This window comes from Bubalus kerabau, chromosome 1 (assembly GCF_029407905.1).
Source record: "Bubalus kerabau isolate K-KA32 ecotype Philippines breed swamp buffalo chromosome 1, PCC_UOA_SB_1v2, whole genome shotgun sequence".
NCBI lineage: Eukaryota > Metazoa > Chordata > Mammalia > Artiodactyla > Bovidae > Bubalus > Bubalus kerabau.
In genome coordinates this window covers 73,588,503-73,613,163 of record NC_073624.1, presented here as the reverse complement: position 1 = coordinate 73,613,163, position 24,661 = coordinate 73,588,503, and the positions used below count along the sequence as shown (strand labels likewise).

The 24,661-nt window shown below is 41.2% G+C and overlaps 1 protein-coding gene across 3 annotated transcripts in view; it reads right to left on the bottom strand.

Annotated features, from left to right (window-relative positions):
• Positions 1 to 2,130: 2,130 nt before the first annotated feature.
• TBC1D30 (TBC1 domain family member 30) overlaps positions 2,131 to 24,661 on the bottom strand; it is a 104,841-nt gene continuing 82,310 nt past the window's right edge. For all 3 annotated transcript variants that reach the window (XM_055579701.1, XM_055579699.1, XM_055579704.1), the window contains 5 exons: positions 21,890 to 21,995; positions 13,817 to 13,929; positions 11,866 to 12,005; positions 9,083 to 9,289; positions 2,131 to 5,709 (listed from right to left, as the gene is read on the bottom strand). In XM_055579701.1, coding sequence (XP_055435676.1) covers positions 4,925 to 5,709; positions 9,083 to 9,289; positions 11,866 to 12,005; positions 13,817 to 13,929; positions 21,890 to 21,995 — 1,351 coding nt within the window. In that variant the 3' untranslated portion in view covers positions 2,131 to 4,924. The remainder of the gene's footprint in view (positions 5,710 to 9,082; positions 9,290 to 11,865; positions 12,006 to 13,816; positions 13,930 to 21,889; positions 21,996 to 24,661) is intronic.

Sequence of the window (24,661 nt, the reverse complement as noted above, 5' to 3'; positions counted from 1 at the left end):
AGGGTGAAGCAGTCAGGTAAGGCTTGCCCATGCTGGAAGGAAGGAAGAGAATGGGATGGACAGTGACTTTGCAAAAAGGTCAGTGGGTTTGATAAGAGCTGCACACCAGGAAAGAAGTAGACTCCGCTTCAGGAGATGGCCAGCAGGGAACCTCATGGGAGCTGAACCAACCCCAAGTGTTCATGTATCTCCATTCAGTCCCCATTTAACTGAGCCCAGACTACCTCTGTGGAACAGCCACATTGCACGGTTCTGGTTTCAGCCATCATCCAGTAAGGGCCTCCCATTCATAGCTGTAGCCAGTGATTCTGTGATTCCAGATTTCGCTGAAATTTTCACCTGAACTGCTTCATGAAGGTAAGAGAACCACCATGTCAATGGTCCAAACACGCATGGGCCCTTACACTTCCACTTTGTAAATGAACCATAATTCATACAACTGTTATCCATGTCCTCAGATGTTTACATTATTTCCAAATTTCCTCTAGTAAATTTAATATTGCAATGAAAATTTGCACATAGGACTTTCATCACTATCACTTCCAACTCTAAAATACCTTAATATGCTTTGATGAAACTTGATAATAGCTATTTTCTCAAGTTCAAGATACAAAGTCTTAAGCATCACTTCCTTTTCAAAGGATGTAATTTAGGGATCATTTGATAAAGTTAAATATGTGTTGATTTTTTAAAAACTCTTAGTGAGCAAAGAATAAAAGGTACTTTCCTTAACCTGTTAAAAGATACCTACCAAGAACCTCAGGAAACATCCTACTTAATGGTTTTCTTAAAAGTCAGGGATGAGATACAAATGCCTATTATCACTGTTTCTATCAATTCTGGAGGCCCTAGGGACAAAAAAAAAAAGGCATTTTCGTTGAGTACTTCTGTAGTTACTTCAGTCTTCAAGTATAGCAATTTGGAGGTGGAGATAAAAAAAAATATATATATATATATTTATATATATCTTTTATATATATATCTTATATATATATATATATATATCTTAGAAATTCACATATTTTCTGACCTTGCAACTCCATTTGGATGAACATACCCTAAGAAAATTCTTAGGTCTGTGCACAAAGATATAAGTGTTAGGGCAGTCTTTCCAGTACTATCTATAACCAAAAAATACCAGTTTGAGATACACCCTACCATATATAAAATAGATAAACAATGATTTACTGTATAGCACAGGGAATTATATTCACTATCTCATGTTAAACTATAATGGAAAAGAATCTAAAAAACAATATACAGATCTATGTATAACCAAATTAATTATTATATACCTGAAACTAACATAATATTGTAAATCAACTACACTTCAATATGAATAAAAAAAAAGACATCTCTTTTACAACAAGATGCTGTTGTGTGAATTCTGGCATGAACACATGATGAAATACTGGTCAATGAAATGCTGCTGTAGAAGAGCATTTGGAAAAACAAAGCTTCAACTAGTGTTCTCAATACACCTTTTAGTAGACAGTGGTGTATGTATACATGCAAACATAAACAAACAGCGGAGAGACCCATTCCAGAACACCGATGGTCCCTCGTGCTCTGTTTTCCAAATTTTCTTAACACATGTGCCACTTTTCTAATAAGGAAACATAGTATATTTAAAATGCTGCCTCAGATGATGGCTGTATGTCGCAAAAAACAAACAAACAAACAAGTAGCTCAGAAAGAGTAAAGGGAGATTTTATGAGGGGAGGCGGCAGCGGCTGTAGACTTGGCCACAGTTCTCTATTCATCTAGATTCCATAAGACCAGGAAGATAAACTACTGCTCTATTTCATTAAAACGAAGGGAAATGAAAGATCTACAGATTCATTTTATACACATACATTCACACACACGTACGCACATTCTTGAGCAAACTCTCTTACTCATATTCAGGAACCCAGCATTCTGCCAAGTTCCTGGCAGATCATAGGCCACCTGGCAACCTAGCGATTAAACTGGGGTCACTGGAGTTTATTGGGCTGCTCCCTTGGTTCACATGAACAAAGGCGGGGGGGGAGGCTGGGGGGAAGTTGACAGGAAGAGAAGAGGAGGAGAAAAGTCGCACAGCATTCTATGCAGGCGCTCAGATTAAACACCGCCACAATAGCTACAACAACGAGAACCTTTATGCATATATTTCTGTGATCAGTACAGTTCTTCAGAACAAGAGAGACAAAAAGAGGGAATACAATAGTCCAAACAGTTACAGCCCCATGTTGACATTACAAACTAGGTTTAGATTAGCGGGAGGCTTTTGTAAGAGGACTGAGGTGCAGAGACATAAATCGACTCCCAGAATACTGCTGACGGGGTTACAGACATATCTTCAAATAAAGAAACCGCTACTTGGTAAGTACTTCTGGTGCTGGCGTACAGTGTCCAACACAAAGGAAGATAAAAGTCCACACTGGTCTTCGTACATGCTGTGTGTTACAGGCTACTGCAGATTCTTTATTTTCTAAAGTAGGCAAAGCTCACAAATTGACCAATTCACATGGTGATTACATGGTACAATTGCATGCACTTTAACAGGACAGAGTGCTTCAACAGGAATTTGTCAGTTTTGAAATCCCGATGTGGTCATTCTTACCTCAGAAGACTATTATCCTTTCAATAGTTTACTCATCATCAACACATACTTATCCCCAACTGCATGCCATCACATCCACCCTTTCCTCAGGAAGACCAACTGCAAGAAACTGGTACAATATGTGCTACAAACCCTAAGATAGGTAGCAGACAGCGATGGCACAAGCCTAAGAACTGCAGGAAGTACCCTCCACCTCATTACCCACCTCCCCAATCTCAGACCCCTCGGGGAGCTGGAAACTGACTCAAGAGAGGAAAAACAATTCTCTGTTCAAATCAGACATCCCTCCAGGGGACGGGACTCTTCTGACTCACTCGGGACAGGGGAGGAGAAAAGAATACAAGGTGGAATCATTCTTATCTGAAAGGCTGAGCAGATGGAAGAAAATCATGTCACTGGCTTAACATTGGAAAACATGGTCTCTTATGCAAAGTGATCCCGACTCTCCACCTACACTCTTCCCAAGACACAGGCTGTGGGTGTGGTTGCTTTTTAAGAAGCTGCATGCTAACTTTGGAGAGCACCAAATTCAAGACCCAAACTGCAATAACTTATTACTCAGATTTTCCATCTTCAATTCTTTAAGGGGTAAAAATGCCACAAAAAGGATAACTCTTCTCATTGTATATATCATTCTCATATTTTCTGTTCAAAAAGAGCCCACACAATCACATTCTCTATTTTATTCTAAAAATTAGTGCCTCTCCATAGGAAAAAAATCCTTTCTTAAACTATAGTTTTGGTTTCAGAATTAGCAATCCTCCAATTAGGTCAAATGAATATTGTCTGCATCATCAAAACGTCTGCCAGCCTGGTCAAGGTCTTCCAGGGATGAGGATAAAATTGCTGAGTCTGTCTCTAAAGATGGTGGGAAAAGAGGGTTGTGGAGTGAGCCTTCTGTCCAGCCAAAATGACAGCTGCATGAAGTGTTTTGTTTTGTTTAATAAACTACCTTTTCAGATAAGCAGGTCAGAGCTGCTTTTACAAAATGCCATGACAGCACTCTGTAACATCTGGGAAAAGGTTCTTTGAGTCAGGAGGGAGTGCAGTGAATGGCTTCCAAGCCTTGGTTTCTAGAACCTAGGTAGCCAACGCATCTGTGTACAAAGAGCATGAAACCCGCTATTGCACTGGAGGAAACGTGGCTGAGTCACACTGAGTACCGAGAGTATTTACCTGGAGTATCTGAAGGGTTATTCACCTCTGGGTGACTCAGGGTTCCCATCTGCATAGTAGAGATAACAGGTACTATCTCTGAGGAGGAAGGGGTGAGAGAGAGCTAGAAAGTACTGGGGCCTTCTCCAGGAAAAGGCAGTGTTCAAGTAACAAAGAACTCCAACCTCCCCAAAAAAGCACAAAATTCAAGTAACAGAGTTACAGGTACTATGTTCTGGCTTTTGAGCAGAAGCTTCCTGAATCTGTAGTGGAGAGCTGGTCGGTAAATGAGCTGCGTGGTGGAGAGTGCCAGAAAAGCTCTGTGTAGAGCCCCTCAGAGATCCCACCACTGAGGACCTACACTCTCCTTAGAAGAAGAACATGGAGCTCAGGGAAAGCTTAGTGGAATCAGCAAGCTGTTTGGGGCAATTGCTTAATGTATATCCCCTTTGGGACCCCTGCATAAGATCTTCAAGTTGGTGATGAACCTACATTTCAACAGATGAGGGTTTTCTTCATTTTGCAGGTAGAAACAGAAAGTGAAGGAAAGGCTGTCTAGATTTTTCTCCTGAACTTCAGCACAAGAATAAAAACCAGTTTTGAGACTGGTCAAAACTCTTGAAGGAAAACTCACACATACAAACATTTCCCCGCTACCCCAAATAGGGCATGAAGAGGGAAATTGGGAAGGTTTTGTTTTTTTTTTTTTTTTTTGCAACTAAGAAATTAACTTTCTTTTTGCAGTTTCTGTTCTAGCCAGCTAGTGTGTGCATGCTTGAGTATTAATAACACCCAGAGAACTGGAAGTTTTGGGGGGTTGCCACTGGGACCCTGAAAGCCCTCAGAACAGGAGGGAAGGAAGAAGAGTTAACAGTCTAGATACAAAGTCTTTTCTAAACAGCTCACAAGGAAAAGTTGGGCAAACAATTTAAAACCACAATATTTATTTTTCCACAAAAACCCACTGTATCAATAATCAGAAGACATCCCGGTTCTAGCGCCAATTATACAATTTCCAATTCCCATTTTTTAAGGACTGCTGCTCATCTCTGAACCTCTAGATTCACTCTCAGTGGACAATGGGAGCTCATCTGGAGCCATCCATCCAGCTGGAACCCTCCTGCCACCATGAAGAGGTGAATGTGGATAGTTTCTGAGAGAAGGTCACCGTTTCTTTGTGCTGCTGTTGCCACTGCTGGACTTGCTAAAGCTCCTGCTCATGTGAGGAAAGTGCACGGTTGGGGTTCTTTCTGTCGGACCATATAATCCCAAATTCCTGGCGGCGGTGGACTTCCGCAGTGGTTTAACGCTGGGAAAGGGGCTAAAGATGGGGGTCTTCGGGTGGCTACCACCTTGGGGAGCCTTGCCAGGGACCTTGTTTCCTTCCGGGGCATTGGGTGGTTCTGGGAAGTGCCGCTGGCTGGGTGGAGGCACCCTGGGCTCAGGTTCAGCAGCAGCACCCCTTGGGGTCAGTTCCAAGGCTTCTATCTTCACCTGGACCTCAGACACATCGGCATCTGCATCCCCAAACACCGGCTCCGGAGACCGCCCTTCGATGGTCCTGCCTGTGCTGCCGTTGGAGCAGCCGTCTTGAGCTGTCCCGACACAATCGGAAGGAGATGCCTTGGCCGCCCCCAGAGTGTGAGTCTTGGAGCCCTCGCTCTGCTCTTCTATCAGCCCGACCATGTCCCCGCAGCCCAGCTGGCTCTTGGTCCTGGCCATGTTCTTTTTGTGGACACGGATGTGGGTTCGCCATGGAGAATTGAGCTTGGTCCTAAGGTCTTCATAGGGAACGGGTGATATTTTGCCTCCTGTGTGACCAGGGATGTGGATGACAGCATTCTTGGCGGCTCTGTTTGACATTTTCATCTTCTTGCCTAAAAGAAGGTGGTTTATAACTGGAGAGCTGTTTACCTGAGACGGGAGAATGCTGGTCACCGGACCTTTGTCTGAAAGAAAGGTTGAAAGGTCGTGTGAAAGGTACCACAGAGAAAAACATCCATCTTGGAAGAGGAGTCAAGACAGGCTGTCCCCACCCGCTGCCCACATATTTCCCAGGTAAGGACAGAGTCATGTAACTGAAGGCAGCAGAAACTGAATTCAGTCCTTGAGCCTGGGGTACTGATTCCCTCCCTTCATACAGAGGAGACAAGGGGCTGAGGACACAAAGGAAACAGACTCTGACCCCTTATTACCAGTTAGAGTCCAGGCTCTCTAATGTTTTCTACAGAGAGCTTTGCTTCTGAGAAGCAACCTCCCAGGTTATATATCTAGGAAATCTTTGGAAAAAAAAATTTTTTTTAAATAATAAGTCAAACACTATGACCATATGGATTACCAGCTGTCAGCATCTGAGAGGTGGGAAAACCACACACTGCATGTTATTAAGTGAGAGACAGCAGAATGAGAGAAGTGATACGGAGGTAGTAAAAACGCAGTGACATCACAGGCATCAAGTGCCTGGTCCCAGGTCCACTCCTGTGTCCTTAACAGACTCTGAACACAAACTGAAAACAGGAAAGCACCTAGAATTGGGTTCTCCTGGAAGACACTATTAACAGAAGTACTGTCTCCCTCCTGTAGTGATGACCAAGCCCCTGTTTTCAATGAAGTTTGCACACTCATAGCCCCAGGGACAAGAGCTGCAGGCAGAAGCGGCAGAAAAAGACCATCTTTGTGTGAGCAGCCTTCCTTCTGACATCACCTAGGTCATGTGGTTGTGGTCGTCCTCCCTTCTATGCTTCTCAACTGCTCTCACCTCTCTACCTCTGGTCACAGGCCAGTCTTCAGTGAAACCTGGACACCTGTTTCCCCTTTGCTCTATGTCCTCTTACCTCCCTGAGTTACATCACGGCCTCTGTGACTGACCCATCCTCAACCTGTCCAGTTCCTTCCTAAACATCACCCAGATCTGCCTCACATGAAAAATATTGGACTCTCCTATTCTCTTTGACTATTCTAGCTCTTAGACCTTGGATGTAACTATTCTTGGTAATGAACCATAGAGACTTCGATTCCTTGATCCCCCAGTCTTCTCATAATCTCTCACTGTCTCTTCGGCTCCCTTACACCACCACCACCACCCTGCTAGGCACATGGCTGATCCCTTGGACCACACCTCATCAATAACCACATGTTTCAGCATCCCTGTGGCTGTATCGCACATGCCCGACAAAACTCCACTCTAGAGCCACAATTCGCATTCTCTTTTCCAAAATGGAAGCTAAAAGCTGCTGGGGGTAGCAGTGAGGGGAATGGGGGATTCACACAGTTATGTGGATTGATATTCCTTAAATTCATAACTTCCTATTTTTTTAGGTCCTCAATTGCACTGAACAAACTTTCTTTCCCTCTCCCATTGCTTTCAGTGTTCAATCTAAATCTTCATTCCTTTCTTTAAGCTCCTACACAACCTTCAACTTACTCCCAAGCAAACAACTTTTTCTCCAATTTCTTCATAAAAACAGAATCTATTAGGACTAAAATGCTTAACTTCCTGTCCTCCCTAACCTAGAAAGCTGGTACCTCAATCACCACCATCCTCACCACCTTTCTTTAAATCTCAGAAGCTGAGGATTTTTGTTTGTTTTGATCGCACCACGCAGCATGTGGGATCTTAGTTCCCTGACCAGGGATCAAACCTGTGCCCCCTGCATTGGCAGTGTAAAACCCTGGACCACCAGGGACTTCCCAGAAGCTGGGAACTTTTGCCTCTAGCTGAATTTCACTCTCTCCACCTGTACTGCTAATCCTAACCTATACCATCTCCAAAACCTTTCCACTCAACGTGCAATCCTCACCCAGCAGCAGTGGCATCAGCTAGAGGCTTGTTGGATATGCATATCTTAGCCCCACCCCACAGCTACAGGAAGCAGATTCTTCATTTTAACATATCCCCAAGCAATGCATATTCACACTAAAGTCTGAGAAGCAATGTTCTTGAACTTTGCCCTTAAGCACCAATATTTCTCTAAAAATAACCACAGAAACCATGATCTAGAGTAGGGGTCAGCAAACTTTTCCTATAAAGGACCAGGCTATAAATATTGTTGCCACTGAAGTGAAAGCCATCATAGACAATATGCAGACAAATGGGCATGCCTGTGTTCCAATAAAACTGTATAAAAATAGACATTGAGCAGAATTTTACCTATAGACCATAGTTCTGTATGTCTGTACATACAGTACAGACTAGAATCCAAACAGTGGGCTGATTTAGTACCCAAAGGCAACTGTTCAACATCCCATCCAAAGCTTTTGAAAGTGGTTCAAACAGAACTATATAAAGAATCAAAACATGGGGGTTATAGCCCTGGCCTGACCACTCAATATAGCTATATAATCCTAGACAATTGCTAAGCCTTCCTGAATTACCATCTCCTTATTTTTCACAAGGATATGAAAACATCTGTTCTTGCTTTCCTTGTAGATTTAAGGACAAATAAGGACATGTATGCACCAATGCTTTGAAAATTAAAGTGTTATAGTTTTTAGTTTCTTTTGTGATAGATTTTTATATTGATTCAGGATAAAGTAAGAATCTTCAAGAAGTTGCCTACTTCTTCCCAACCAGTAAAAGGTAAATTCAGTTTTTGTGCAAGACAGTCACATGCTTACCAGTCTCTTAAAAACATGTCAAATTTATACCGTGGTTAACTCTGGACTGGCATCATTTTCATTAGGATTTCACTTAGAATAAGACAAATCAATTCCCAAATAAGCATATATTAAATAATAACATAGACTGGTCACTGGGATTCGGGGAATTTAAAGAAAAAAAAGAAGCTCAACAATCCTTGGAAAAGAGCAACTCCAACTACAGTACAATTGTGTTCTTCTCAGCAGACTCCCCAGACACTGCTAACCCATCAGCCAGGCACAGAAATGGATTTTTCCTTTTCCTCTGATCACAACATCTGTTATGTTACTATCTAAATGGCTGAAGAATAGCTTAATTTACTAGTACACAGACGACTAAATTCCACTTCCAAATGCCTGGAGCTTAAGAAGCAAGAGTTCCAATATGTCTCAGATCCAAGGATTGCATGGCTTTGCAGCATTCTCATCATTTGTAAACCCTTCTCCAAAAGCAAAGAGGTGTTCAATACCATCAGCTGCCTGGTCCTTGGGACCTTTTTCTTCTTTAGAGCCTGATAAGATAAAATAAAAAGTGAAAAGGTAAAGATGCTGTTGTCTCCTGCCAGCTGTGTTGGTGGGTGCTGAGCCAGAGTTGAGCAGTAATCTCCAGGCCATCCTAGAAATACTTGTGTCGACTTGCACAAGTTGACACACAGCTGAAATTAACTCAAAGAAGTACATTACCTGCCCTGATATACACCTGATGAACCTGTTGCTGCTGCTTCTTTTTAATCCGAGAATATTGCCGCTTCAGTGCGTTGATATCTGTGGTCATGCGTTCCATCATCATACTGTTAAAAGCTGCATGGTATTCACTTCGGCAGGAATTGATGGCTCCTGGACTCAGCTCTGCAATGTTATTGGATCTCAGACTCTGGTCCCCATTTGATTCTGTATTCCAGGGAAGAGAGCCAAGGAGATGGTGTCACTGGAGGAGAACAGAACTAAGTGGGAATTGAGGACACTATATAACCCAGGGTAGTATCTCAACCTCCAGGAAATTCTGAACCACAGAAAAAATCCAGGTATACTAGAATGTGTCTCGTACTTGTTTTTATTTGGTCCTGAAAATACTTCCTCATTTTCTTATTAGCCTAACTGTAATCTGAAATTAGCTCTGTGGGTTCGTTGTTTGATTTTATTACCACTTTGATCATTATATGGACATAAGGTCAGCTGTTTCCAGATAAAAATCACTGCCATTTTCTAAACTTCCCTTAGGAAAATACAACTGTAGCTGTCTAAAGTCAGGGTACAGATTTCCATATAACTGCACAAGAATTTACAAGGGATTGACCGTTTGCAGGGTTTAGTCAAGCATTAAAAGTGAGTTTTTTCCTTAGTTAAAAATAGCAAGACAAGATTATCAAGACTTCAGATCACAGTATCACTAGAAATTAATGTTTTTATTCATTTAATAAGCATTTCCTGACTCTCTGTTATGTTTGTTATATCTGGTGTGGTTTCTGCTCCTGTGACACCAACAGCTAGATTTATCCCTTAAATTTGAGATTACATCCAAGTATGAAAATGAAAAGTGTTAGTCACTCAGTCGTATCTGATTCTTTGCAACCCCGTGTACTATAGCCTGCCAGGCTCCTCTGTCCATGGGATTTTCCAGGCAAGGATACTGGAGTGGGTTGCCATTTCCTTCTCCAGGGGATCTTCCCGACCCAGGGATCGAACCTGGGTCTCCCACATTGCAGGCAGATTCTTTACCATCTGAGCCACCAAGGAAGCCAAGAAACAGAAATAAGTACTGTGTGAGAATACACTCCCATGTCACACAGGCAAAAGGGGATAAATTGAGATTTTTCTAACACAGTATGTAAAACCAGCCTGGGGACAAGCTTTAAAAACAAAGATTATTAGGGGATTTTAAGTATCCTAACATCTGCTGAAAGTGTTGTTCAGATAAAGACTGAATATCTGATATGTTTATTGAAAATACTTCTCTAAGGAGAAGAAAATTAAAAGGAGATCTGCTAATCTAAACTAAAGTAAAACCAACAACAAAGACTAATGATGAAATTTAGGAGAAAGTTATCATGTCAAACCAGAGTACATAGTTGCACAGAAAAAATAACAGGGTAGAAAAATGGAACATAGACCCAGACTATAAAAATGTTAGAGTTAATAATACATTATAATGTTAGATTCAAAACGTTAGAGTTATAATACATATTGATCCCATGGCTGGAAACCAAAAGCTAAAATTCAGGCAACAAAAAAGAAGGAAGAAGACATTACAAAATCAACAGAACCCTGGTTGAGTTCAGATTTTTTTTAAAGTCATTTCAAAAGATGACAAGGGACTGCATACCAAGGACACACACACACACACAATGACATGAACTGAACATTAAGCAGGTTAAAATACAAAACATGCTGAGGGTTAAAACTACCACGACCAAAACACCAACAACAAAATGAACAAACAAAAAAAGCATGAAGAACAAAAAATGAGAAAATAGCTCATGACTTTGAAATGGCAGTATAAAGCTAGCAGATGGCAGAGAGAATGCAGGGGTGCCTGACATCTTTTGTTTCTGTACTCTTCCAGCAAGGAAAATGGTCTTCAAACTAGAAGAGGCAGAATTAAATGTCCTAAGGGAAGAACTGCCACCCAAGATAGGAAAGATCATAGTGGGAGAACAACAAACTGCTTCAAAAGAGTTCATTGCATGGATAATGTCCACACTTCACAGGAAGTCTGTTCTCTGCAAGGAAAAAACAAACAGCATGGCATTTGATTTAAAGTACCATTTTTAAGAAGAATACTACCCAACTGCAGGACACTTAGAGGTGAATTTATAACATATCTTTAAGAAATTCTGAACTTGGACCATGGAGAAAGCTCTAGGGGATATGATGACTGGTCTCAAGATCCAACAGACATCCAGCAGAAGCGGGAGCAGACTTGTTCTGTTTTGCTCTGAACAGAAGAAGTATTAATAATCAGAACTAGTAAGTGGAAGTTATCTTTTCAAATCTAGAAACCTTGGGCTAAGCAGAGGAATTTAGCAGAATGTCCTATGAGATAATACGTTTCTGGTCACTGAAATTCAAATAGAGGCTACCATAATGTTTTGGCTTTAGAGAATATTTCTATAGTGGAAAAGAAGTTAGTCTATAATGAATCCAATTAAACTCAAACAGAATATAGTAAGCATCTATTATATGTCTGGCTCTGTGCTAAGGAACTGAGCACACAAACTTGAATCAGATGAGTGGAAAGCAAAACTAATCATAAAGAGAAATATGTATGATGTGTGTGACACATAACAGAGAGATCCTTTCAAATGATAAAGTAACAGAGAAGATACTTCTAATGAAGATCTTTAACAGTGGTAATCAGTTCAGGAAACAATAGGCCACAATATATTATATATTATAGGCCACAATAATAATACCCTGCCCATAGTGAACCAACACCTGTGATTATCTAACAGAGGCCACCTCTTTACCTTTAACTTGTTTCTGGTACTTCTGCAGTTCAGGTGCCAGGAGTCCACTGAAAGGTCCGAGACACCCCACTGCATTAGCAATGACATCTTCATCATCTGGGTCATTCTCTTCATCGCTGTCTCTGACCTTACCATGTCGTCTTGGAAAACATAAAAGAAAAAGCAATATTCAACAAAATAGTGGTATTACTTTTAAGTAACATACCTACATGATTTAAATGACATACATATATGCTATAATTTATATAACACATTTATATATTTATAATACACATTTTAATATATCTATATAGTTATTATATAACTATATATTAGGTTAGCCAAAAAGTTCATTTGATTTTTCTGCAAGATGTTACAGGAAAACCCAAACAAACCTTTTGGCCAACCCAATATAAAGTCCATCTCCCATCTTGTCCAACTTCTGCCTGGTTCTTGCCTCACGTAATCCCCATAGGTGATCACTGTTACTCATTTCTGATGTATTCTTCAGCTTTGTTATCAGGTAAATAAGCAAATATGACTAGTCTTATTTTTCTCCTCTTTTTCATAAGTATTAGCATACTACCTATGAGTACACTTTTCTGCACCTTGCTTTTATTCAACTGAAAAAAGAGTCTCTGTATTCACACACAGAGCTTCTTCCTCATCTTTCTAACGGCTGTACTATACTGCATGTATACATAATCATACGTATGCATGTACTGTACTATATCTATATAGCCCATGTTATGGACTAGGCTATTAATGATGCACACTTGAGTGGTTTCCAATATTATACTATTACAAACATCACTGCAGTTAATAACCTTATACACACTGTGTTTTGCATGTGTACAAATATATTTGTGGGATAAATCAGAAAGGTAGAATTGCTGGATCAAAGGATATGTGCATTAAAATATGGGGAAATACTGTCAAATTGCCTGCCCCAAATCCTATGGTAATTAACCTCTCATCAGCAAAGTGTAAGAGTGTCTGTTTCCCTATAGCCTTATCAACAGAGAGCACATTGACCTTTTGAAGTTTTGTCAATCTGATAGGTGAAAAAACAGAATCTGAAGCTCACTTTAATCTCACAATCTCACGTTGCGTTTCCCTGAGTCTAAGTGATGCTGCCTTTTATGTAAACTGCCTATTCCCCTCCTTTCATCATTTTTCAGTTGGGTGGTCATTTTCTTATGGACTTCTAAGAACCTTATACATGAGAGAAATCAGTTACAAATATTTTTCCACGAGTATTTTTTTGTCTGCTTATGGAGATTTTTTTTTTTTGGCTCTGTTTTGGTTTTAGTCAAGCAGAAAATTATTTTTAAAGTGCTTAATTTTTTCCTTTATTTTTAAAATTTTGAGTCAGTTATTAACACCTTCCCAATTACAAAGAAGTAAAGACATCCTTCCATATTTTCTGCTGCTTATTTTATTATTTCATTTTTTTCCATTTAACTCTCTCATCTATATGGAATTTATCCTGATGTGTGGTATAAAGTATGACTACTTTATTTCTTTCCAGATTGAGTCTCATAGGCCCAGTACCACTTACTAAATAGTATATCTTTTCACTGTGATGTACATTTTCATATATTAAATTCCTATGTACATATATTTGTCAATTTCTGGTCACCACAGTATTTTAAATTAGCTCATCTGTCTCGTCAGGCACCAATTCTACACTTTTTAAATTACTGAAATTTTTAATATTTGATATTTGTAAATAAGTTGTAGGGTTGCTAAATATCCATTCAGTTTATGTCCCAACCTTCTTCGAAAAGTAACACTTTCAAAAATCTTCCTCCTGAATTTAAATCAAAGCCTTTGGGAAAGAGATAGTCACATTTTAAGCACCAAGCTATTTTGAATGTATTTCTGAGGTTCAATAAATATAAATAACAAAATATTAAGTCTTTCATCATGAAAATAACAAGGCAAAAAAAAAAAAAAAAAAAGATCTTACCCAGAAATTGAGGTGGGCTTAACTGTGGCAGGGAACGGTGTAATGTTGTAAGTGTATTTTTCCCTCAACTCTGCCAATTGTGGAAAGGGGAATGGAGCCATAGAATAAACAGTCTGGAAAACAAGAACAAAATGCCATGTCTGAAAACGTGGTCTTAACTTTATCAATCCTGCGAAGACATGAAAGTTCTATGATTTGGGTGTGAAGAGGTAGAGACTGCTCCTTACACAGCGGATGGAGAGAGTCCATTTCAATATTATCTTAGAGAAAGACAAAAGAATTTTTTTTAAAATTAAAAAATAAAACAATAATGAGTCCTCAAATCAATCCAGCTGCGACTGGGCACTCCACCTGGTGAATGCAGGGTAGGGGTGGAGCGGGAGAAATGGGGACAGTCTGACATCCCCCTGCTTCTTTGATAGATGGGTTAATTCAGAAATCCATAGCTCCCTATTACTTATTTCCCAGAGAACCCAATAATCTTCTTTATATGTACTGCTCATTTTCCAAAGCTTTCCTTGATGATTTTTATAGACATTAAATGTCAGCCTTCCAGATAAAATTAAATCTGGGGGACGATCCCATGATCACCTGCAAGCTTCCTCCAAAGATACCACCTTTTCAAATGTCTGTGAATGAGTTCTAGGCGAAAATTGTTAACTGTTATTTTTAAAGAAAAAAAAAAAAAGAAGGAAGTGACAGGGGTGTAAAGCATAGGCTGTTAAAAAAATCTATAAATAAAAATGGGAAAAGTACCTGTGCTTCCTCCAGAATTTTAAGATGATCTATCATTCTACCAGGGAGAAGAAAATCATCTTGTTTTTTCTCTTAATTTGATAAAAACTTAATTGCTCCAAACATATTTCTTCAATCTTTTGGGCTCTTATTCATCAGAAGATGCATATTAGTCACATGAACTTTCATTTCTTCCAGGAAGCCATTCAATGTCCTGATGACATTTTTAGAGGAAAATATTTTAAAGTAGTATTTTTCTATTCAGAAGGTTTAGGAAATCTCTCATCTCTGCACAGGTAGAAAAAGGAGGGCTCTAAAAGGGGCTTCCTGGCGCTGCAGTCTCACCCCACAGCTCAGAGCTGCCACTGGAACAGTCCACCGAAAGCTCGATTCTAAACAGCCTGCACATCGGACTGTCTCCAAACTTCGTGTTATCCACTTATACTTTAGTGTAACATCCCAAGACTCCAAACACAGAAATGCTGGCTATGATTCCTTTGATTCTCCATTGCTTACTGTGCAAAGTTACAAAGTGTATCAAGACCACAAAAGTCCTCTCTAAATCAATTAATCTCATGCATACTTGATCACAGACAGTCCCTGACTCACAACAGTTCAACTTAAATGATTTTTCCTCTTTATGGTGGTGCAAAAGCGATATGCATTCAGTAGAAACCCTTCTTTGAATTCTGAATTTGGATCTTTTCCTGGGCTTACAATGTGCCAAAGATACTCTCTCATAATGCTAGGCAATCAAGCTCCCCATCTGCCAAGTGATCACGAGGGGAAACAAACAGTATATTTACAACCATTCTGGACCCAGACAACTGTTCTGTTTTTCACTTGCAGTTCAGCATTCAATAAATTAAATGGGTTATTCAACTTGCCATTATAAAACAGGCTTCATGTCAGATGATGCTGCCCAAGTACAGGTTAACATAAGTGTCCTGAGTGTTTAAGGCAGTGTTTAAATATAGGTTAAACATAAATGTCTTCATGTTTAAGGCAGGCTAGGATGAACTGTGATGTTTGGTAGGTTAGGTGCATTAAATACATTTTCAGTGTATGATGAGTTTATCTGCATATAACCCCGTCCTAAGTCCAGGAAGGTCCGTGTACCAAAGTGGCTGAGCAGCAGCACAAACGTACTAACAGTGAACTGTTTCCCCCTGAAAAGAAGCAGAAGGCGCCCTGTGGCTCCCATTAGTCCGGAATGTGAGATTAGGCTGCTTCCCAACCTCTCTGTGCCTGCTTTTCCTCATCTGAGAAGTGAAGGCATGAAACTCACCATGAAAAAGTGAAGGATGGTGGTTACCTCTGAGAGGAGCAGGACCTGAGAGGAGTACATGAGGGTGTTCACCTGTGTTGTTAATGTTTTATTTCTTAAACTGGGTCATGGGTGTGTACAATTTGTCATATTATTCTAATACATTCTGTTGCCTGAAATACTTCATATGATTTCATTAATAACATGGTCAGAGTACACTCTCTTTGATGCCACAAAGGCTGCCATCAGTTCACTGCCCAAAAAGCTGCTTTACTGACAGTACAGAATGCCAGTAGAGCTTTGATCCATGGTCAGGGAACTAGACACCACATACTGCAACTAAGATCTGATGCAGCAAAATAAATAAATAAATATTTTTTAAAAGTCTTAATTATGCACAGTGATGGATGTTGACTGGACTTTTGTGATCATTTCACAATATATACAAATACCGAATCATTATGTTGTACACCTGAAACTAATATGTCATATGTCAATCATATCTCAATAAACAAGCCCATATCATTGGGATTCAAGTTTAAAAGATGGAATTACTAGGAGGGAGGTTCAAGAGGGAGGGATACAGGTATACCTATGGCTGATTCATGCTGATGTCTGGCAGAAACCAATACCATATTGTGGAGCAAATATCCTTCAATTAAAAATAAATTTCACTATTAAAAAGATGAAATTACTAATGTTAGGAATTTCAAAATTCTCTACCAATGAAGGAAGATGTCTCATTGGAGCTGAAGAGTCACCTTTTATTTCTGCTAATTTTATTAAAAGTTATCAGAAAAGTTCTTGGCCCAGACTCATGAAGGAAGTGTATAAGAAAAGAAAAAGGAGTACATTTTGGCCCTACTCTGTCCCATCCTGCCCCAGAGTAAATGGTCTGGGGTCTTACCAAGCTCCTTCAAGGGCCACTCAGCTAAAGACATTGAACCAAAAAGAACACTGGCTCCACTGGGATTCATGCTCTTTTCCTGCTCTTCCTTTCTCTATAATTTACTTTTAGTTAGCCCTTTAAAGTATAAATCAGTGTTTCTGAAAGAAATGTCCTTGTAGTATTTCGCATGTATTCACTCACTTACTTAAAGGTCTCACTTGTCGGCAGACATGTTTATCACATGAAGGTACATGACATACCACCACAGTCCTCAGGGTACCTGAGAAGCTCCAGGTACCCAACTGTGCAAATCAGAGATTTACAACTGATTTCAAGAAAGGGCTTTTACTAATTATCTTAGAGCCAAAGTATAGTACACAAATAGTATCTTAAAAAGGAATTTAAATATAATTTGGTTCAACCTCCCTCCCATGCAAGAGCGCCCTCTAGAGCATCTCCAACATTTGATCACAAGGGTGCTGCTTGAACACTTCCAGTTATGGGCCCACACAATTTTGCAAGGCAAGACAGTTTCATTTTTGACAGCACTAATAATCAAATGGTATCCTTCTATTGGACAAGCATTCACATCCATGTGATTTCCATTTCATCACTGATAGAAAAAGGGAACAGTCTCATGGCACATGAAAGCTCTCCTCAGGTAACCGTAAATAATTATTGACAACCACTTTTGGTGAGGTTTCTCCAAACTCGTTTAGTAATTGCATGTAACTAACTTTTCTATATATAATGCCGCTGCTGCTTAGTCACTTCAGTCATGTTTGACTCTGCGCGACACTATAGACTACAGCGTGCCGGGCTCCTCTGTCCGTGGGATTCTCTAGGCAACAGTATTAGAGTGGGTTGCCATGCCCTCCTCCAGGGGATCTTTCTGACCCAGGGATCAAACCTGGGTCTCCTGCATTGCAGTCAGATTCTTTACTGCTGAGCCACCAGGGAAGGCCTCTATATATAATAACTATATACACAACTATAGAGAGAGATTTTCTTGGTGATCTAGTTCCTAAGACTCTGTGCTCCCAATGCAGGGGGCCCCAGTTCTATCCCTGGTCAGAGAATGAAATTCCACATGCTGCAACTAAGAGTTCACATGCCACAACTAAAAAAAAAATCTTGCATGCCACAACAAAGTCCTGGAGCAGTTAGAAAAAAAAACCTCTAACTTTTCTCTCAAAGAATCCATGAGAGACTTTGTCAAAAGGCATAGCAAAATCCATATAAACTATTTCATCAGTATTCTCCCAACCTCTTTTTCTAACATTATCTCTTATTTAAATGGCCATTGCTAATAATATAAAAGAGTGATGAGATTTATGGTAAAAAAAAAAAAAACCCCAAAAAACAAAAAACCCAGTAGACAATTTGGTGCATGGCACCTAGAACTGAAAGAAATAAGGAAAACCAAACAGGGAAAATCTTTGCATCTCTTCAGTTCAAAAATAAAGATCTTGTATGTGGTCCACATTTTTCATCTGATTGGATTTTTCATCATTTCAAGTTTGCTGACAGACTTAAGGTCTACCGTAATTGGATCATAGCCACTGAATTAATTTTCTTAAGGAGTAAATATAGAAAAGAGAGCGCTTGAAATGACATTCAGCATCTTTCCTTAATACTCTACGATGTCAAGGAAAACCAACGAGTCTATTTACTGCCCAAACTACCAACATGCATTTAAATAGATATTTATATTTAGGTACTGCTGAAAAGGAATAGTATTTCTCTTTTTCATCACTGACATGTTTTACAAAAAACATGAAATCATAAGTTGTACAAAATTAGGCTCAGTTCATCTTTACCAGATGTTTTCCTCGGCAGGAGAAATGCTGCTAAAATAAAATCTAATCAATCAAGCCACAGTCTATGTTTTTCCTTCTAGGATTCTCTTAAAGCAAAGTAAAGAGGGGGCTCTCTTTTCTCCTGGTATCTAAGATAGGAAATTCCCAGAAGACAAAGTGCAATGTATCTGTCATTTACAATGTTTAAACTTCAGGTGAAATAAAATGTTGCCCATTCTTCTAAAGGGGATTTCAGATTTTAGAAAGACATGTTTTGAATAAACATGTGGAAGCCCTGTGTTGGGTGGCGAGGAGCAGCAGCAGGCCATGTGTTGAGCTTGGATCCCACCAGTTCTGGGCCTGCCACTAGACAACCCAAGAATATGGCAAGATGCTCACTCTCCATGTCTTAGTTTCTTCTCTGTTAAGTGACAGAATTAGGTTAGTGGACCTTTAAGAGTCTTTCAAACCAGTGTTTCTATAAGTGTTAGTTCAAACCACTTGCATAACCACCACCCATGGGCCAAATATCTGCCTTTTAATACACTCCTGACATGTTGCTTATACACACAGTCAAGTTTGAAAAACACTGCCTCAAATTCTAATGTTTTATACTTCTGTGTATCCATGGAGCAGCCAGGGGGACTCTCAGCACTATGTTAGGCATTATGGCAGAGAAGGCGATGGCACCCCACTCCAGTACTCTTGCCTGGAAAATCCCATGGACGGAGGAGCCTGGTAGTTTGCAATCCATGGGGTCGCGAAGAGTCAGACATGACTGAGCAACTTCACTTTCACTTTTCACTTTCATGCATTGGAGAAGGAAATGGCAACCCACTCCAGTGTTCTTGCCTGGAGAATCCCAGGGACGGGGGAGCCTGGTGGGCTGCCGTCTATGGGATTGCACAGAGTCGGACATGACTGAAGCGACTTAGCAGCAGCAGCAGGAGAAGGCAGTATCTCCCTGGTGGCTCAGATGGTAAATAGTCTGCCTGCAGTGCAGAAGACCTGGGTTCGATCCCTGGGTTGGGAAGATCCCCTGGAGAAGGAAATGACAACCCACTCCAGTATTCTTGCCTGGAAAATCCCATCGACGAAGGACCCTGGCAGGCTACAATCCATGGGGTCGCAAAGTGTCAGACACAACTGAGCGACTTCACTTTCTTTCTTGTTTCTTTCTAGGAGAAGGTCAAGTGCTACATATTATGAGAAAAGAGTCCCTGTCCTCCAGGAATTCATAATATCACTGAGGAAATAAAATCCAGCCTCAAATCAAGGTAGAATGTGATGAAGGCTCACAAGAGTGGTACAAGGAAAACCTGGTGAATCAAAGAAGGAGATGCTTTTAGTTGAGCCTATCAGAGACTGGACTGATGCTGAAGTTGAAACTCCAATACTTTGACCACCTGATGCAAAGAACTGACTCACTTGAAAAGACGCTGATGCTGGGGAAGATTGATGGCGGGAGGAGAAGTGGATGACAGAGGATGAGATGGTTGGATGGCATCACCGACTCAATGGACATAAGTTTGAGTAAACTCCAGGAGTTAGTGATGGGCAGGGAGGCCTGGTGTGCTGCAGTCCATGGGGTCACAAAGAGTTGGACATGACTGAGCGACTGAACTGAACTGACTGATGACAGTTTCATGAAGGAGATGGCACATGAACTGGCACTTTCACAGGGAGGCAGGCCTGAAACACGTGAAGAGACTGAACGGGGAAATACGTGAAGCGACTGAGGGAGACCGAACAGAGGGAGCAAAGGTGTGGAGCAGGCATATCCCCCAGTAGCTCCAGGAACATGGAAGACAGTGTGACTTGCCTAGACTTGGGTCAAGGGTACAAAAGGGAACAACAGGAACTATGGCTGAAAAGATAGGTAAATGCCAGACAGTCAAGAGCACTGGCTGATGAGCTGAAAAACCCACGCTCTGTGCCTTAGGTAATAAGTAGTCATTGAAGTTTCACGAGTGAGGAAGAAGGGATGAGATCTGAGTCCTGCCCGGGGCACGTGAATCAGGCAGTTCTGCAGGATGTCAAGCACAGGTCCCCAGCCCCCAGGCCACAGAGGGTACTTCCTGTCAGATCACTGGCAGCATTAGATTAGAAATAAAGTGCATAATTAATAACATGCTTGAATCTTGAATCATCCTGAAACCACTCCCCTGACCCTGGTCTGTGGAAAATTTGTCTTCTACAAAATCTGTCCCTGGTGCCAAAAAGATTGGGGACCTCTGAAAAGGATCTCATAGGTGGTATATGAGAATAATGTTTAATAAAAGACACTTCCCTCTACAAGAGAGAAGAAGCAAGGAAGCAATGGCTCGGGAGGTGTGACAAGAGCTGGAATCAGAGCACAGAGGTCTGGTGTAGATAGCATACTTCCTGCTCTAAGTCAGAGAGGAAGAAAGAAAGGAGAGACGAGAATGCAAAGAAAAGGTGAAATAAAAAATAGAAATGCTCAGGGAAATTCTACCGGGTAGTCAGTATTCTCAACAACTTGGGCAGCTTTCTGCTAAAAGTGAGGAGTTCCGAGAAGCAGGTGGAGGTGCCAGGAGATGAGGAGAGAAATAAAACCTCTTCTCAAGTCCTAAATGAGGGCCTGGGTCTTTGTTTTCTAACTCGTTGACTGGGCCCCAGCCACCAAAATGACCTCAGGCGTGGAACCCAACATTAAAGTTGAAACTTTAAAAAAGCAAGAGAGAGGCACGACAGAGAAAGAAGGAACCAACGCCCAACAACAACTTTGGACAAGAACCACTGCTGGTTAGTTTGCAGAATGAAGGAAGAACCTGGAAGAGATGTCATCAGAAGCCCAGGAGAAGACTGAGAAAAAAATCATGTTATAGAGCCTAATGGAAGACACAGTGCTATCTCTTCTACACTCACTGCCATTTTTAATGACTTGCCCAGTATGATGTTGAGATACAGTAACATGCCAGAAAGTAACAAAACCCTTCAAGTTGGAGATTTTGAAATTTATGATTCCTATGTAAAAATATGAGTTGCAGATGTGGACAAAACAAATAGACCAAAATGAGAAGTAGAATAATCTTCTTTTGATCCTCAGTAATTCCTTCCCAGAAATAATTATTTCTCCCCACCAGTCTTCCTTTAAGGCTAAGAATCAGATCCAGAATAAGCGCCTGGGGATTTGTTGGTGATGGGGGCCGGTGCTCTGATGGGGTTTTTTGTTTGTTTGTTTTGTATTGCATTTTCTGGTTTTTTAAAAAACTTTTCAGCTTTATTTGAGCCACAATTGCAATATAACATTGTTTAATGAAAGTCATAATAAATATCCATTATTCATTTCTTCCTTCCTCTGCTTGTTCTCAAGGTATTGGGGTCCCCTGAGCCAAGCGGGGCAGGCATTGCCCACTCACCTGCATGAGTTCATGGCTTTCCAGAAGATCATTCTCTAGCATCTCCTGGGTAAGGCGCCCCATGGTGCTATAGAATTCATCTGCTGTCTCACAACATTCTATCTGCCTAGATAAAGAAAGGACAGAAAAAGGAATTGTTTAGGAGACCCCTGCTATCAGGCACACGCTGCAGGCACAATTAGACATGTTTTCCCTTGCCATCAAATCAACCAAGTTAGCAATCAACGGAAGTCAAAATCCTATGATTACACTCACAGTACAGCCTGTGGTAGGCAGAGAAAAGATTTTAAAAACTGGAAGGTCAACACAGTGGTCCTTATTCCAGGGTGAGTTCCTCTCTTTGCTATACCACTCTCCTGACTCACAGCTCCACCTGTGGCATTTTTATTGCTCCCACGTGACACCTTCTACACATCTGAACACCCATCACTGATCAGAAATAATAACTAAGAAATTGGGTACCCAAGAACAATTATCCCCTGGAGGGAATCTGTTGCTCTCAATTTGCAAACAGCAGTACCATTGACAGACTGAAACCAAACCACGGTAGAAATGAAAGATGAAACACACAAGAACTTTATCTGCACATTTCATCAGTCCTCAGGATATTTTCACAGTCTTTCCAGTCTTCTCAGGACACTGCTGCTAGCTGGCTATTACACCCTGTTATATTTTTTTTTCTTATTTTGTATTGGGGTACAGCTGATTAACAATGCTGTGATAGTTTCAGGTGAACACTGAAGGGACCCAGCCATGTATGTATGTATGTATGTATGTATGTATGTATGTATGTATGTATCCATTCCCCCTCAAACTCTCCTCCCATCCAGGCTGCCACACAACATCGAGCAGAGTTCCATGTGCTGTATAGTAGGTCCTCGCTGGTTATCCGTTTTAAACATAGCAGTTACACCTTGTTTCTTGCATTTGCTTCAACAGATAAATAAAGACTGTCACCTGCCATCCTGTGAGACAGGTGCAACTTTAATTCTTCTTCTAGAGAGGGAAGAAAAAGGAATTACCCAAAGCAGAGACCTGGGTATTTGTTTTATCTATTATGTCATTCTTTGCATAGCAGAAAAACTACTTGCCTTACCAATCATAAGACATACTCTTTGACATATGCTAAGGTTGGGGGATCGCCATAAAGCCAGTCAAAAAAAAATATGATCCTGGGAAAACTTCAGGCTCTAGAGTTCTGTTCAAATCACACTGCCACAATCATGTAGGTAAATAAATGAAATAAACTGTTGAAGTGCTGATGCAAAAACTTAGAGCAGCATGTGGGCATAAATTGAAAAGTGGTTAAGTTTATCCTGGGGGCCAGGTGGAGAGTGAGGAAGAGAAGTAATGTTTAAGGTGAGTTTTGATAAATATTCTCCAGATTGACAAGGAGGAAAAAGCATCCCAAACACGTGGATACAGGAGACAGAAGGCCTTACCTGGGAAATGCATGTAGGTCCACGGATCACAGTGGGGGTGGCTGTATGGCTGGGGGTAGCCAGAGAGAGCGGAGGGTGGTGGTGGTGTTTAGTTGCTTGCTGCTGCTGCTAAGTCGCTTCAGTCGTGTCTGACTCTGTGCGACCCCACAGACGGCAGCCCACCAGGCTCCCCCGTCCCTGGGATTCTCCAGGCAAGAACACTGGAGTAGGTTGCCATTTCCTTCTCCAATGCATGAAAGTGAAAGGTGAAAGTGAAGTCGCTCAGTCGTGTCCGACTCTTAGCGACCCCATGGACTGCAGCCTACCAGGCTCCTCCGTCCATGGGATTTTCCAAGCAAGAGTACTGGAGGTTTAGCTGCTTAGTCGTGTCCAATTCTTTTGTGACCCCCTGGACTGCAGTACGCCAGGCTCCTCAGTCCATGGGATTTCCCAGGCAAGAATACTGTAGTGGGTTGCCATTTCCTCCTTCAGGGGATCTTCTCGACCCAGGGATCGAACCCTTGTCTCCTGTTTACCACTGAGCCACTAGGGAAGCTGAAGGTAGAGAGGTGCAGAGAGCAAATCGCAAAGGCCTCATCTGCCTGCTGAGCCCTCTCAGGACAAGAGTCACGGAAAGGCCTTTAACAGAGAGTGTGGAAACAGACATGGCATTGGCAAGGTTGCCCCCGAGGCGGCATGGCAAGTGTAGGGTGTGATGGAAGGCCATGGAGGGCTGTGCCAGGCATGAGGCAATGAGGGAAGAAGCCAAGGCAGTTAGGTCAGAGAAGAAAGGACACGTGAAAGATATGCCACTGAGACTGCTGATGGTCGACAGCTTACACATTCCACAAGTGCCCTTGTATGAGCAGAGGAGGAAATTTCACGTTGCAGAATCAAGATGATGGGAAGGGCCCATGGATACGCACACATGAAGCCCTGATGTCACTGAGGTACACATGACCCAGAGATCATCTGCATGATGTTCAGGACTTTTCCAATGGACAGGCTGTGGGGAAGACGACAGGCCCGGGAGTCAGAAAGATCCAGGGCTAAATCCCAGCTCTACTCACTAGCTGTGGGACCTTGAACTAATTAGTCAGCCTTCCTGGGGCAATTTTCTCGCCTGAAAAGACAGGGAGAATAATCCTACCTACGTCATGGGGTTGTGGGGAGAAGTGAGTAAGATAATGTGTTTAATCTTAACATAATGACTGCAGGCCCTTGATGTTGTTTGTTAGTTGCCTTTCCTTTCACTAAATGCTCAAAACATGTGAAATTATAATGAGCAAAAACTCTGAAACATTTAAAATTCTACCAGTCTAACTCACAGATTCCTGAACTTCAGGAGCCA